The 15,795-nt window shown below is 38.0% G+C and overlaps 1 protein-coding gene across 1 annotated transcript; it reads right to left on the bottom strand.

Annotated features, from left to right (window-relative positions):
* Positions 1-93: 93 nt before the first annotated feature.
* stk25a (serine/threonine kinase 25a) lies at positions 94-12,951 on the bottom strand. Its single transcript, XM_036570419.1, has 11 exons — positions 12,566-12,951; positions 8,903-9,133; positions 7,816-7,872; positions 6,137-6,245; positions 4,909-5,066; positions 4,486-4,671; positions 3,080-3,225; positions 2,803-2,914; positions 2,045-2,116; positions 1,639-1,775; positions 94-432 (listed from the first exon to the last, which is right to left on the bottom strand). Exons 1-11 carry the CDS (start codon positions 12,593-12,595, stop codon positions 393-395), a joined length of 1,278 nt encoding a protein of 425 aa, XP_036426312.1. The 5' UTR covers positions 12,596-12,951; the 3' UTR covers positions 94-392.
* Between the last annotated feature and the right edge of the window lie 2,844 nt (positions 12,952-15,795).

The raw sequence follows: 15,795 nt of genomic DNA, 5'->3' as shown, positions 1-15,795 counted from the left end.
ATTTAATCTCTTCATTTCCTATAATGGTTGATGACTGCATGGAGTGTTTCAGCCTTTTCTTTCATCTCTAGGAAAAGAGAAAAACTACCTCTATATTTTTGCATCTGTGCAGTTTATTGAATATAATGAAGCCTCATATCACTTCCTGGAATACACAGAGCTTGAATTTCTTTCAGTTGAAAAAGTCAATATTTCATAAAGAAGACAATAAAAAAAATATCAGATCGTATGCTGAAATTAAAAGATGAGTGCCATTGATTGTATTAAAGGTCCAAGGCTCTTATATGTGGAGATGGAAAATAGATCATGAAGCGGAACATGGGCGAGGATGGCCTGATCCAGATGGTCCTCCCAGGGAGAATGGAGGCGGTCCCCCAGCAGTCAGTGGGATTTTATCGCTTTGGGGGTGTGGTGTTCCCATTGAGCGTAAACCTGCAGGGACAACATCAAATGCAGCTGTTAATTAGGAAGAAACACAAAACACCTCTATACCATCATACTGCTACCAGCTTTTACCACAGAGGTGCACTGTAGGTATACAGTTACTGAATGTAACTCCTTGAATCTCTGACTATGCACAGAGTAGCTGGGGTTTTAACCACTTCCCTATGACAGCTGGGTTGAGAACAACTAACCAGTACTCCGATGCTCACTGTCTGGGCATGTGGTCTCATCACTAATTTTATACATTTCTTACCAAGGCATTTATGCCATGTATACAACGTTGAAACACACAATCAGCCAAACAATTCTGGCCATTCTGTGATGGAATTTTAAGCCATAATATGAGGTAGATAAAGACACGCACAGCATTTAAATATTTGTTACCCCTATAATGGAATGTTGTAGTATAATGATGCATGAGTCAGACAGCCCCCCCTAAATGTTCAATGTACCACTTTGTTATTTAAATAATTTAAAATGGCTCATTAAATATTCAATTATGTTATTTATGTTGAAAGTACTGAAAATGTGCCAACACGTTTTATGTGTTCATTTAACCCACACAGCATGAGCTTAAGGTTAAAAAAAATGCAAAAAAAGAACCAATCGATGAATCGATGATATTTCATGATTTGTGCATCTCTCTCTGCCACCAAAAAAAGGCCAGTGATGAAGGACAAGGGATGTGTGTCTAATAATGTGGCTATTAAGTGCACACAATGTTTAAAAAATGGTGTACCTCATAAACTCACAATTCAGTGTGTGGATGTATGTATATATACAGTCGTATGCAAAAGTTTGAACACCTCTGGTCAAATTACATGTTTTGTTGATTTTCTAAGTGAAAATAAATGTTATTTTTATTAAAATTGTTAACACAGTTTAACATACCTCAAATATAAAATAAATATATTTTTTGTAATATGTTAAATATGGTAAATAAAGAGTAATTGTGCATTAAAATATGTAGAAGTGTTCCCTGTAGAGGATGTATTTTCACTTAAAAAATCTATAAAACATATTATTTAACCAGGGGAGCCCAAACTTTTGCATACATCTGTGTGTAACATATACATACATACACACACACACACAAACACACTTATATAAGTTTTCTCCATCTAAAATCAATTTGCTCAAGCATTGTTATCACTTTTCATTTAAAAATTTTCATTTAAAAATGCATTCTCTTACCTGCACACTCTCTCCATCACGTTAGTGAGTAAACGGTCTGAGATTCCTGGACTCGACTCCTCAGCCAGACTGAAGGCGTTCTCCAGCTCCTCTAATGCACTGACACTGCTTCCACTCACACGCCGCTTCTCCTTTAACTACACGTCAAGCACAGAAATGGCTCAGTATCAGGACTGCTGGTACCACGCAGTCAGACTGCAAAAGCTAGGTCACTCAAATAGTTAATGGATAATATTAATAATACAGAATAACCTTATTTTTCCATTGACTTGAACTGTCTTAATTTATCTGCTATACATATATGAATATATTCCCTATCTAAAGTAACAGAAGAGAATCAGGTTTTGCAGTGTGTTTTTTATGCTCAAGTATCTGGTTTTGAGATTTGATCCAGCTATCAGTTTACCTCTCTAAAGATGGGCATGAGGAGTGTTGTGAGAGACGGTGACTTTGGCTGCCTCTTCATCGCATCTGTTGTCTGTAATCAAAGCAATGACAAAAGCTTGATGAGGAATAATGTGAAGTGGCCTGTCAAACAATAGGACAAATGCTGCCAGATAGGGTTATCAATCTTTCACATAGATTATGATTATTTAGGAAATGCCTTACAAAATCTCAGATTTCATCATGATTCAATTTGACTTTGCTTGCTTTTCTTTTTTTGTGTGGTGGTCTCCTAGTTTAGTTTTTGTTCCTCCCACTAGCTAGATCCTCTCCATCACACAGTAGCAACTAACCTGGGAGGGTAAAGGCTTATTCAGTATATTATATTATTATAATGTTCCAAAATTGATAAAGTTAATGCAGTGAGTGATACTCTGTGATGTATATAATTTTATTAGAGATACCATTCTGATTCTTTAGGAACTCCTAAGTTTTAAAATGAGCCATTTTTCACTGAACATCAACCTATAAGGTAGGCTATCACCTTAAACTACACAAATACTCTACAGGCCCACAGGCAGACATACACAACTAACATGAATGTTGTATGAAGTGATGAGTGCGGTATTTTAGGTTAGATTTTTTACAGGATTGGGCCAGATACATTTTTTTTCTGAACTAATTCAGCATTTTCTGCTGATTTTAGCTCGTTACCATAGTATCGGATCAGTGCCTCTAATTTTTATACCTCTACTGGCAGATGAAGGTGCCCAGACTCACCTTATTGTCTGTATGGTTGAGGCCTCGCTGTAGCTTGTTCATAGAAGTGGGTCTTACAGTTGGGGGGAATGTCCACATAGGACACTGATCTCTGTCATCCCCCTCTCCATCCCTGAGACAAAATACACACACAATGACACATAGAAGAGGTTACACTGGGGACTACAGACAATCCTGACTGCCTGTGTGAAGGTATCATCCAGCTATCAGTGTGCCTCTCTAAAGACAGGTATGAAGAGTGATGAAGACGTGTAAAGATGTGTATATAGTCACATACATGTCAGAGTCGTCAGAGCTGGACTCATCTCCATGACCCTCAGACTTCCAGCGGCGGTAGCGGTCAATCAGCTCAGCTAAGTAGGATGTTTTCTTGGTGTAGCGAGTGATGAATTTATGTTTCAGCAGCTCTTTGGCTGTTGGTCTCTGCAGAGAATGTCACGGTGTTATCTCATTGAATGACAGTGAGAGGTGAATTTCTCTCAGTTTGAGCGGACACTGCTGCACAAGACAAATAAACACAGCCTCTTTACATAGGCCCACATACTGACACGGGCTTAAATTTACAAAATACACATTCTAGCATTTTACAATGTGTAAAAAAGAAGCAGTGATTATTTCTAACATTATTTTTGGTGTCAGAATCATTTGTTCAATCTGAGTAGTCCCATGGAAATGGAGGTCTACTCTTATTCCTATTCATTTGCTTTCTCATAATGATAGTTCATGACAAAATTCCACAATTTTTCAGCTTTGTTAGATCGTTTTCTTTTCATTTGAAAAGATGTGAGGGCAGCATTTAGATTGTGTTATTTAATACGTGAAATGGGTGAAGTTGTTCAGATAAATCCAATCAAAGGAATGATTATAATGCAATATGATAACTCCACATAGCTGAAAATAAACATATAAGATCTATGGCAAAACATGACTTTGCTAGTATGTACTGTAAAATTTATTTAGTTTAAAGGGGCCATATGAAGAAAAACTCAGTTCTTTTAAATAAAAGAGTTTAATGCTACGCGTAAAATAAACCACTAACTCCCCAGTTTGCATGGTTCATATATCTAAATTAGGCTGTGAAAACAGAGTTGAATTAGCTATTTTGGTGAAGTCACAAAAACCAACACATTTACACCTCACACTCAGCCTTCAGCAGTTTAGTATTGTCCATTTATGTTGAAGTTATAAAGAGTGTTTCAATCTGGACTGCTTTTTTGAATGACACAATACTGTGCAGCCAATCAGAAGATTGAATTTCTAAGTGAAAATAAGTTAACACTTCTTTTACAGAGAATACAGGTCTGCATATTTTAATGTATGCCTCCTGTTAATGTGGCCTGTGCAAAAGTTATGGTTTATTTTATATTTTATGTTTATTTTTTTAGAATAAATATGTCAAATTAATATGTTAAATGTGTTTACTAAAATTTGCAGAAAAATACTACATTTAACTGTGAACTTATTTTTACTTAGAAAAATAACAAAACATGTAATTTGACCAGGGGTATTCAAACATTTGCATGCAAATATATATCAGCCTTAAAGGCACAGTGGCATAAACAGCCTGTTTAATTCTTAGGGATAAAGAGAGATTGTAAATGTAGGATAGGCCTCTTAACCATTAATCTCAACATACTAGATTTAACAGATCCACAGTTTTTAATTTAGGACATGGCCACTCACAAATCGTGGGTCTTTATTGAGACAAGCTTCCACAAACTCCTTGAAGGCCTTGCTGTAGGAACCCTCCAGGGTGGGGGGGTTGTTCTTAGGGATGAGAAACAGGACCCTCATGGGGTGCAGGTCTGAGTTTGGGGGCTCCCCTTTGGCCAGCTCTATGGCCGTAATACCCAAGGACCAGATGTCAGCCTGGGACACGGAAACAAGGACAAGGAAGAACGAAAGAGAGAAAAGAGAGCGTTGAGGGCCCTTACCATCTGTCTGTTTCTAAATATTTCATTAGGATTATTTTCATGACAGAACAGAAAGTGTTCAGTACTTAAGCAGCACTTAACAGATGTTGATTTGTAACTTGACTTGTAGACTTGAACATGACACCTGTTGGACTGAAGAACTAGTGAGGGGGAACAGACAAAGACCTAGTACCTTGAAATCATATGCAGACTGCTTAATGACCTCCGGAGCCATCCAGAACGGAGTACCCACAAACGTGTTCCTCTTGATCTGCGTGTCTGTTAACTGGCCTGCCACACCAAAGTCTGCTAGCTTTACCTCTCCGTGCTCCGACAGTAGAACATTGGCAGCTGTTGGATGTAAAGATGTGTAGTGATCAGACAAAAGTCATAACTGGTCTATAATCTTTAAAGGAATAGTTCGACACGAGTTCAAATGTACTCAGTTTTCCCTAAAATTTTATTTGAAACACAGTCGATCAGTCAACACACATTTGTTGACTGAAGTTTCGTTCTTTAGTTCTGCACTAGAGCTACAAGGCTAATATAATGAACAAGTAATGAAAGCTTATAGTCCACCAATTAGCATCATACAAACTGTATGCCTAAATCATCATAGACATGCCTCAAACCACAAAGAACCACTAAGTAATCTCCAATAGACTTCTTATGTGGTTTCTGACCCTGTATGACATACTGTCGTCTAGGGGAGGGCGATATGACAAAAATATGTCATGATACTTAAGGACAAACAAGCCCCAGTACAATGTTACATAAAAATACTATGAAAAGAACTAGTATAATGATTTTTTCAGGATGCACTAAATTTAATGAAATAGGTCTAATTATGTTTTTTTTTTTTAATGGAACATCCAGTTCTTCTTTGTTCTTCAATTACTGATGATATCCTTAATATATGGGATGTAATTTATCACAATTTATTACAATAAATCTTGTCATATGTCCTACTGCCATTTACCAAAATAGACAGCTTAATTATGGCTGCTACTTCAGTTTTTTAGCTATGTATTATATAGATATCATTTCATACAGCGTCAGAAACCACATAAGCAAGACTATTCATATGACTTAACAACTCCTCACAGTTTGAGGCAACTGTGTGATGATTCAGACAGAGTTTGCACAATGCTACTTGCTGAGGTAGATGGTTCCAGTAGCTCCAGTGTACAACTAAAGAAGGCTGAATATATTTGGGGAAAACTGTATAAATCAAACTACTGCCTTATGATTTGGATGAGACAGAGACACTTACACTTTGTTTCCTCAGTGTGATTTACTTAAATAATCCTTGACAGTTTCAAAATTTCAATCAGAAATGTAGCATCCAGATTTTACATGTTAGCCTTTAGACTCTGCAGGGCTTTGCTGAGTTGTAATACAGATGCTATTTAGATCCTGACCTTTAATGTCTCTGTGAATCTTCCTCTCTGAGTGTAGGTAGTCCAGTCCTTTGAGGATCTCTCTGAGGATGGTGGCGATGTAGGCCTCCTCCAGCGGCCCTGGCTTGAGCTAACCAGACACAACACAAAGAAATCTCACATACATACATAATCTAAACCGCTTATCCTTCTGGGTCGCAGTGGGGTGCTGGAGCCCATCCCAGCTGTCACTGGGCAGAAGGCAGGACACACCCTGGACAGGTCGCCAGTCCATCACAGGGCAGGCAGACAGACATACACATTCACACACTCACACCTAGAGGCAATTTTAGCATGTCCAATTGGCCTGACTGCCTGTTCTTGGACTGTGGGAGGAAACCGGAGCACCCGGAGGAAACCCCACGCAGACACGGGGAGAACATGCAAACTCCTCACAGAAATGACCCTGGTCACCTGGCCGGGAATCGAACCCAGGCCATTCTTGCTGTGAGGCGACAGCGCTACCCACTGCGCCACCGTGCCGCCCCCAGAAATCTCACATTATTCTGCAAACTTTGGTTATATTGTCCCTACATTACAAAACATTTGTAGGACAAAATATGTGAGACAAAGGTTTCAGTATTCAGACAGCAAAATGTGAATGTAACAATGCTGTTTTGATGTTGGGCAACAATCAACATCAATTTTTCATCAACATCATTTACTTAATTGGTGTAGATCTGATGTTGAGTTTGTATCGATTTTACTTGTTGTACTGGCCAATGACTCAACACCATTAAATCAACCATGTTGAACACTGATCCACTGCTGTGAAGACAGCACTCACTGATGGCTGAATAGATGCTGATCTAATGTTGCTACTGATGTTGATTCATTCAAAGCAGAGTAAATTCAGTTCAGTATTTGCAAAATACAACAACTTATGTCTATTTGTAGCCATTAAAAGCCACTCTAATTCAGAGCAATTTACTGCAGTAGGCGAGTGCGGCATTTGGAGACTTACTCAAGGACTTTTATTCTCATACAGTGGTGCTGCCTAGACAGGGATCAAACTTCTTCAGGCAGGGTAACTGCTTTAATCTCTTTCATTTGCCTATAAAACCACATTATAAGATTGTGTTCTTGTGGTCAATGCGAGTTGATAGAATTGCGATTCGCAACACAGGATCTTGTAGCCATCTGACAGTGGTGTAAACTATGGTACAGTGGGTAATGCAGTTGCCCTGCATACAGAAGGCTAGAGAGTTCAGCCACATCCGGGCAGCACCACCACACAGTAATAAGTCTGGTAATGGTTCAAACACTGAACTTGCCGACCACTGTAAATTGCTCTGGATTAAAGTGTCTGCTAAATGTCTAGAAGCGTAAGTAAGGGGAATTACTTTTTGTGGACTAAAAATTGAATCAACGTTACAGAATCAGAGTAAAAACTGTTTCGACATTAAATTAACATCAGTACTGACGTAAAACAACAGCTATGCGACTATCAGTGAGTGCCGTTGAAGCAGTGCTGGATCAGTGTTCAACGCGGTTCATTTTCCAGCACTGAATCAAAGGCTAATACAGCAGATACATCAGAGATCTACATTATTTCAGTGGTATGGCCCAATATCAAACACTGTTTCAATCACAGTTTGCTATCTGGGTAGTTTAATGTATATTTTGCAAATATCTTTAATGTAAGCACAGTCGATACTCACCATGTCTAGAGCTGAGCCACCACCCAAATACTCCATGATGATCCATAGTTTCGTGCCCTGTAAGTACACACAACTGACAAGTTAACATCCACAACAACAAGCAAATGCGCTTGTTTAAAAATTGTAATCCTGCTATCATCTTCAAGACGTATATCAATATTCACTTTTTCTGAGGTACGCTAACAAGTCGCAGCAGATACAATGTACCAGCAAAACTTAAAAACTAGTAAACTATTCTTTAACCATTTATCAGGATAGTCTTATGGTAAAGTGGTACCAAAGGTTCAGTAGCACGAAGGAAAATTTAGAAGCACACAGAGGGGTACATCTGAAAACATTTTAGTATTGAAATTTACAAGGTGTTCACTGGAGACATACATGTTTGAGAATTAATAAAATATGAATGCAAACCAATTTAAATAAAAAAGGATGCTGGAAATAATGCTCAAACCTGGGAAATCTTTCAGCAACTAGACGTTAAAGTGGTAGGTTTTACAGATTTTTATGCCTAATCAGGAGGAGGTTTGAGCTAAAAAAGCTGTCCTTCCAGATGATCTAATGTCTTTTGGCAAAAGGTAATGAAACAACAGAAAAAATGACATCTGTATGTATACATTGATATTTACCTTTAAAGATTGGCTGTGGTTGTGACTGGCTGAAAGGAATGTCAATCATTATTTGGCAAACGGTCAATTAGTCTAAATCTTAATACCTGCCCTGCGATACCCGCAGTCTGCTCAAAACAGAATATCACAATTACAATAACATACAAGCATGACACCCACCCCCATGTGAGAATGCATAGCTCTGTGGATTTTAGCGTTCCCCATGATATAGCACACTTGAAATAACTCATCAACTATAAAGCCTTTCATCAGCTGAATCAGGCGTGTCAGAGCAGAGAAAACACTGAGCTCAGCAGTGCTGAAACCCTCCAGGAATGCGATGTGATGCCATTCCAAGTGTCTAAGTAGAATAAAAGCCTTTTTTCAGACAGCAGATGGACACAGTGCTGTAAGAGGCTAGATTAAGGTGATATTATGGGTATTACAATAAAAGTAAAAGTATAAATAATTATTCCACACACCTTAAGGTAGGAGCCAAAGTATTTAGTCACAAACGGACTGTCACATTGGCTGAGAACCGTGATCTCCTGCTGAATGTCTTCTATCTCATCTTCCGCTTCTTCCAGGTCAATGATTTTAATAGCCACCACCTCCTTTGTGCGGTTGTTAATTCCCTTGTAAACTTCTCCAAAGGAGCCTTTACCGATGCGCTCTAGCTTGGTGAAGTACTGCTCAGGATCCAGGCGAGTGTTCTGATCAGAATAAACAGACAAACAAAGGATCTTTAATTACTATTAAAAAGAAATAAAACTAACTTGCATAAAAAAGCTCAAAAAGACACCAACCATGCAAAGTAACAGCGTATCACTGTTGCCGAAAACTTACCCCTCTTAGCCCCGATGTGGACACCACTCCATGTGTTGTCCCCAGTTTCAAAATTTTAACTGGCAGTTACCAAGCAACAGGTTCACCCAGAGCTACCATCAATGATTTCACTGCACTTATGCTAATTCAGAGCTAATAGGAATTCATGTGGTAAACAATGGAAAAACCTACTGAAGTTTTTAATGCAATCCATATATTAGTCAGCTATTCTGTTGTCTGTCTGAAGTATAAATAAGCATCTTTGTGGAACTGGACACTTCTGCCTTTTGTATTTCAGGAACGATGAATCACTCAAGACATTGTGGACGTTGCATTATCAAATCCAAGAACCAGCACCACTCCTCAGCCCTGTCTCAAAGTTCAGTAGATAAGATCTTGCCAACAGTTAAAGTGCCATGCTATCAGTAGAATGAAGAGATTTCCTCATTCATTAAAACGTGATCATCTGACTTTTTGTAAAAGGGCGTGATGAAAACAAACACATTTAAACATTTATTCAGCTGATATTTCCTATGTCACTCTAGTGTCCAACAGTGGCCATTACACTGTAATGAATCATGAACTGATGAAATGCCCTGTTTTTCCTTTAAAATGTTAAACAGTTCTGGATATATTGTTAGTTGCCATATTGCGACGCTCATCAGTATTCTGTATGATTAGTCCAAGCCAATCTAATCTTTGGATGTGTCTCATTTTGTGGCAAAGAGCCAATGTGCTGACCTATCTTCTAATCTCAAAGACCTAATTACATGCTTATTATCCCAATGGCATAGTAAGAAGGCTAAACTAGGCCTGCATATCAATAAAACACAACATTGTTGTTGTTACGGAGCACACAAAGGGAGACATGCCTTGCATTCACATAAACTAAATTTGATTAACTGCTGACTCACAGCTAATAATATTAATTAATATTAATATTGAATCACTAATTACATGGTTGGGGAAATAAAGGAAATACCAGAAACTGGCCCAAATAAACAAATAACTGAGAAAAAAGACTGAGTTTCTCCTCATGTGAAGTTCTCTATGGTCCAAGTGTGTATTTGATTATAAATCCCATCTAAACTGACTTCTGTAGTCATTTTGAGAACACAGTGTGCTGTAATTATTCATTATTTTTCAGTTCAGATTTTCTGATCAGTACATGAAATAATAACATTTATGAAGCTGTTCCCCTTGAAACATATCCCTCTCTGTTTTTGTTGACACTTTTCTTTAAAAAAAATGACTAGTCTTATTTAGAGATACACCAATGGCCAATGGCTCATTTCTTGTTTTGAATAATTTTTACTAGCCGATTTTTTTAAAACCAAAACTCACAATGTGTGGGGTAAATAAACACATTACATGTTTCCAGTAAATTTTATTAGCCAAATTTGCAATAAAACAATATTATTCTTATAAATAACACATTGAGTCATATAATTATACTACAACATTTTTTATAAGTGCAGCAGCAGCATTCAAATACAGCACGGGTGCACTTATCTGCCTCATGCTGTTTACTTAAATAAAACTGCAGCGCAGATCTTCCAAAATAAAAACAATAAACTACCCAATTTCATGTTTTGATCAAAAATCTCCTGATTCCAATCTTGGCAGATTCTCATTGTGCATAACCCAGCACAAACTGTGTATAACTTCACACAAAATCAAAAAATAACCCACTCATGTTGGTTTTGGTAATTACTCCTGAACAAGACTCACCTGTGCAAACCATCATTCATTTGATTAGTCAAAAAAATACATTAGCAAAAAAATTTTTATATGCTAAAAATTTATCAGTGGTCCAGCAGAGCATGCTGTATTCACTAACCACGTATTTTTATAAATCAGACTTCATAGACAGATTATAGCAGGGGGGGCTCATTGGATTTTATACCATTTTTAAACAAATCTACTCTTGCAGCTGACAGTCATCAGTAGATTAGGAGCTTCTGCGATCTGGGTGCTTGAGTAACCTTGCTCGAGGGAACCAAGTCAGTACTGTATTGGATGGTATGTTCTCGCTGACTTGTTCACACCTGCATCAGTGTTGCTTACTGGTCTGGAGCTGCCTGGCCTTCAAACCTCTGTATCCTTAGGGTGGGATCCTGGAGCATGATGCTCATTCTCAGGATATGAGATTAACATCCAGTAATATGTAGTCAGTGTGCTTCTGGGTCACACAGTTCTTACTGAGCTAAAATTAATCCTAAATTTCAAAATGTATAATTTATCAGTTGCTTCTGATTGCACACTGGGGAAAACAAAGCTTGCACACATTATTCTGGATTAGTTCTGAAAAAACATATTCATAAGTTTGTCCAGTTTTGATTATTGTGCCAAAAAATGAACTTTATTTAGTTCACAACACCCTTTACAAGAACTTTGGCAAACCTGGAAAAATCAACTATTCACTTAATTATTTTAACATTATAACAGAGAACAGGGCCCATATCCTATATATCCATTTTCTGAGAGACACTTAAAGTTTAGGTGGGTTTATAGATTAAAAATGATGTTATGAGAAATGTTTACAATTTCTCTTTATCCCTTAAAATTACACAGGCTGTTTTTGTTACTGTGCCTATAAGACTAATACATGTAAATGACTTCAGATTGGTTGTCTGGTTTTGTGCGTCATCCAAAACCAGACCAGACTGAAATGCTTCTTATAACTTCAACATGAATGGGCGGAGCTAAACTGCTGTAGGCTGAATAGGTGGTTATACGAAAATTATTTAGTTTTTGTGACACCACAACCATAATGAATGTAAAACAGGCCGTTTTGAACTGAGGAGTGAATAGTATGCTTTGAAATTTTAACACTGTACCACATTAAACTCGAACTCAAAACAGTGCAAAAATTCCCTTTTACACAATATGGGCTCTTTAACTGACATTTATCCCTGAGAAAAGACAGCCTACTGGGCCACATGCTTCCATTATTTTTCCTAGCGGTGTTCACCATAAACACCTAGATTAGATCTACAGTGATAGACTGTTTTGAGGAAGAGTTTATCACAGCTTTTGTAGATGTTGAGCTTTTACAGGTCAGTAAGCTTTGCTAAGGTAAACTAAGCTCTAAAATGGCCCTGGCCTCACTAAATGTCTTTCTTCCTCCACAAAGACTGTCTTCACACCCAGTTTGGCATAGGTACCTTTTCACAAGTTTAAACCATATTTTCCGTCTCTGAGAGAAAATGAAGGCTTGTTTTCGAAAGTCAGAAGTGGTCTAAGAGCTTACACATCTACCCAGCGTAGTCTGTCCATCTTTTACCCAGCTGATAGCAAACACGACCCGCCGGACTTACCTGGTTCCCGATGCCCCGTAGATGAGCCATGGCGGCCGGACACACCGAGCTGGAGCTCACGCAGCCCTTCCCCTCCGGACTGGAGCGGTTTGTCTTCCTCTTGGTTCACTTTTTCCCTATTTTCTGGACCGTACCCCCCACAGAAACACAGGCTAAAAGCCTATATCTGCTCCCTCAATCACACCTCTCTCTGGCTGTCTGTTAGCGAAGTCCTTCCTGCAGGCCCACCCTGGATTTGTTCAGGGTCGTAATATTTCCTTCCGTCCATGCAAGACGTCTGACACCGAATTTAATCGGAATATTTCTACTTTGACGTCTTACCAAGGAGACTCCCTTTCCTAAGCTTCTTCTGCTACTTTGTGAAAGGGGATGATGTAATGCGCATGCGTGGAGTACACCATAGCGCAGACAGTTTTGGGTACTGTAGTTTTTCTTTGCTGTGGCACTTTCAGGCTATACTAATAATATCAGTTCAGTTACTACTTTTAATGCTATTACTACTACAACGTCTGCTGTTATTACCACTGTTATTACTTACCACTGCTACTAAAACAACTAGTGCTACTACTTTCAGTACAACAAGAATTACCAGCCTACTACATAAGCTCTTATTACTTCTAATTATTCTGTTATTCACTACTGTTAAGTCACTACTTTTGCTGCAATTACAACTGATGGGTTTAATATCAAATGTTGTTTGTCTATTTGTAACAATTTTGGATATAAAGAGTTCTATAATCTAAAATATAATAGCCACATTTTGTCAAAAAAAAATATTCCTCTTCATTCTACATGAATGGCTACGGTAACAGTCAGGATTTGTTTATCACTGTGAGGGGGATTCCCAATGCTTATTGTACCACATATTTGCATAGTGCAGGCTGGGTATTGCAGTGAGAGAACACTGTTGAATGAAAACACAAAAAGGATACAAAATCATAAATTCTTTTAAAGTGACATGGCTGAGAGATGCAATGCTGTCCTACAGAACACAACTACTGATTAGTTGTAGTTTATTAAGAAATAAGAATAAAAATAGGAAATAAAAATTAACAGAATAAAAAAAGTGAAAATATAAAAAAGACCATTTTAACAAAAAAAGATTAAGATATTATCAATTAAACAACAACAAAAATACATTACCAATCAAAAATGTATCTACGTGTTTTTAAATTGCTAGTGGTAGGTGCCTGACGAATATCTAACGGTAAAGTGTAATGGTAAAGCTTTGATGCATAGTGTCAGAAAGCTGTTTCACCAGATTTTTGTACGTCATTTTTGGAGCTTTTAGCAGGCCTGCACTTGATGATTTTAAATCATGATTTGGAGCGCATTCTGTCTGGCGTTCTGAAATGTATGCAGGTGCTAATCCATTAAGAGCTTTGAAAAACATCAAGACAAAAAAAAAAAAACTTAAAATCAATTCTAGAAGAAATAGGCAGCCAAGGCCATGATGCTAAAACAGGTATAATATGTTGTCTCCTTAATGTACATGTTGCAATCGGTCAATTGTGGCTTTTGCTGATCTTATAAACAGTGCATTGCTGTAGTCTAGGAGTGAAAAGACAAAAGCATCGGTCAGTTTCTCAGCATCAAGCAGCGTGAGGAAAGACCTGACTCATGTTGTGTTTCCTGAATGAAATTTAAATGATAATGTTGAATCAAATATTGCACCTAAATTTCTAACTTTTAAATTTCTAACTTTTTCTCTATCTTTTGTTTGTGAAGCCAGATTTCTCAGGCTAGTTGTAACATTTCTGTTTGTTGCTACTACAGCAACTAGTACTACTACTAATTTATACTGCACCTGAACTAGTAATACAACTAGGCCTTCTGCTACTAGCTGCTGTTGCTACTTTTGCTAGAGCTACTATTACTACTATTCATAATAATGATCCAGCGAGGCTAAACACTGATAGTGTTGCAGATATTATCTGACACTATGCAGACATAGTGTCACACTGTCAGTAAAGAGATTTACTCTACATCAGCAGGTTCTTCCTCACATACTCCCTGTTCCTCTAGGGTGCAGCATTGCACAAAAAAGATAGGCCTCGTTTTAAGTTCATAATAACTGTGAACACACTTTATCCAAAGATTTGGTCATGGTCCAGTATCAGATGTGCAGCTTGCAGTTCAGCTTGCATAATACAGGGATCAGTTAAAACATCCGGAATCTGGGATTTGTCAGCACTAAGCATGCAGTAACTATGTTTATGGATATGAGCAATAAAGCAGTCACAGAGCCAAAGCCAAACAAACCTGAAGGTATTCCTCATGCAAGCCATGACACAGCTGGTGGTTACACAGAAATACATATTTAATGTGGTGAAGTCCCACAGTGTTAAGTGACTCCCTCTCTTCAACAGAACATTAGAATTTCATGGGAAAGTAAAGCTGTTTTTATCTTCCTTATACAGAGCAGAAGATAAAAATGCCTCACTGGATGGTTTCTTAAGAGCCTTTTTGACAATTGCATTTGCTATTTAGGTGAGTGTGTGATGTAATTGAATCATAGGCTAAATGTGGACCATCGAAGGCAGAACCAGCAGGCTGAGAACGGATCTGACTGCACAGAGCTGCTGAATCACTTTTGATTATGAGTGCTTTGGAGGATGATTTAAAATGCACCATTCTAAATGCTGTATGTGGTTTAATTTAGCTTTATTTTCAGTGTGATGTAGAGCAATGCAGAGCAAATTTATTTGTATTTTAAGATCTTATTTCCAGATTCTTCATCTTAATACACAAAACGATCTGCCTGCTTGTTGTGTGGATGGCTGCCCTGGTTTCCAAGGCAACAGTCTGGAAAGTTGTTTGTGCCGACTTGTTGATGTGAGCATCAGTTAATATCTCTATTTTACTGAGCCTTAAAAAGGAAATGAAAAACACTCAAAATGTCATGTTTTTTGTCTGAAACATTTAGCAATCAAGTTCAGTTCAAGTGGCCTTCTTTTCCAGTGGATGTATCCATTACCACTAGAACTGTAAACACCTGTGGCTATTAGGGAAATGCTGCAGGTTACCTGTGTGACATCACTGGTCACATCAAATCTATCAGGTCACTGAGTGATTCCTCAGTGACGTTCAATTTCAGACAGCTTCATAATAGAGGAACTGCTGCAGCACTCTTAGTTCTTGTTCTCACACTTGGCACAAGGCTGGCCCACATTTGAGATGAAAACCTCTTCTTGTTCAGTTTCTGTTCACGTTTGTTCCTGTTTTGGTGT

Source organism: Colossoma macropomum, unplaced genomic scaffold, assembly GCF_904425465.1.
Source record: "Colossoma macropomum unplaced genomic scaffold, Colossoma_macropomum, whole genome shotgun sequence".
NCBI classification, from domain to species: Eukaryota; Metazoa; Chordata; class Actinopteri; order Characiformes; family Serrasalmidae; genus Colossoma; species Colossoma macropomum.
Note: the sequence above shows the minus strand (reverse complement) of the source record. Positions and strands in the feature narration are given on the sequence as shown.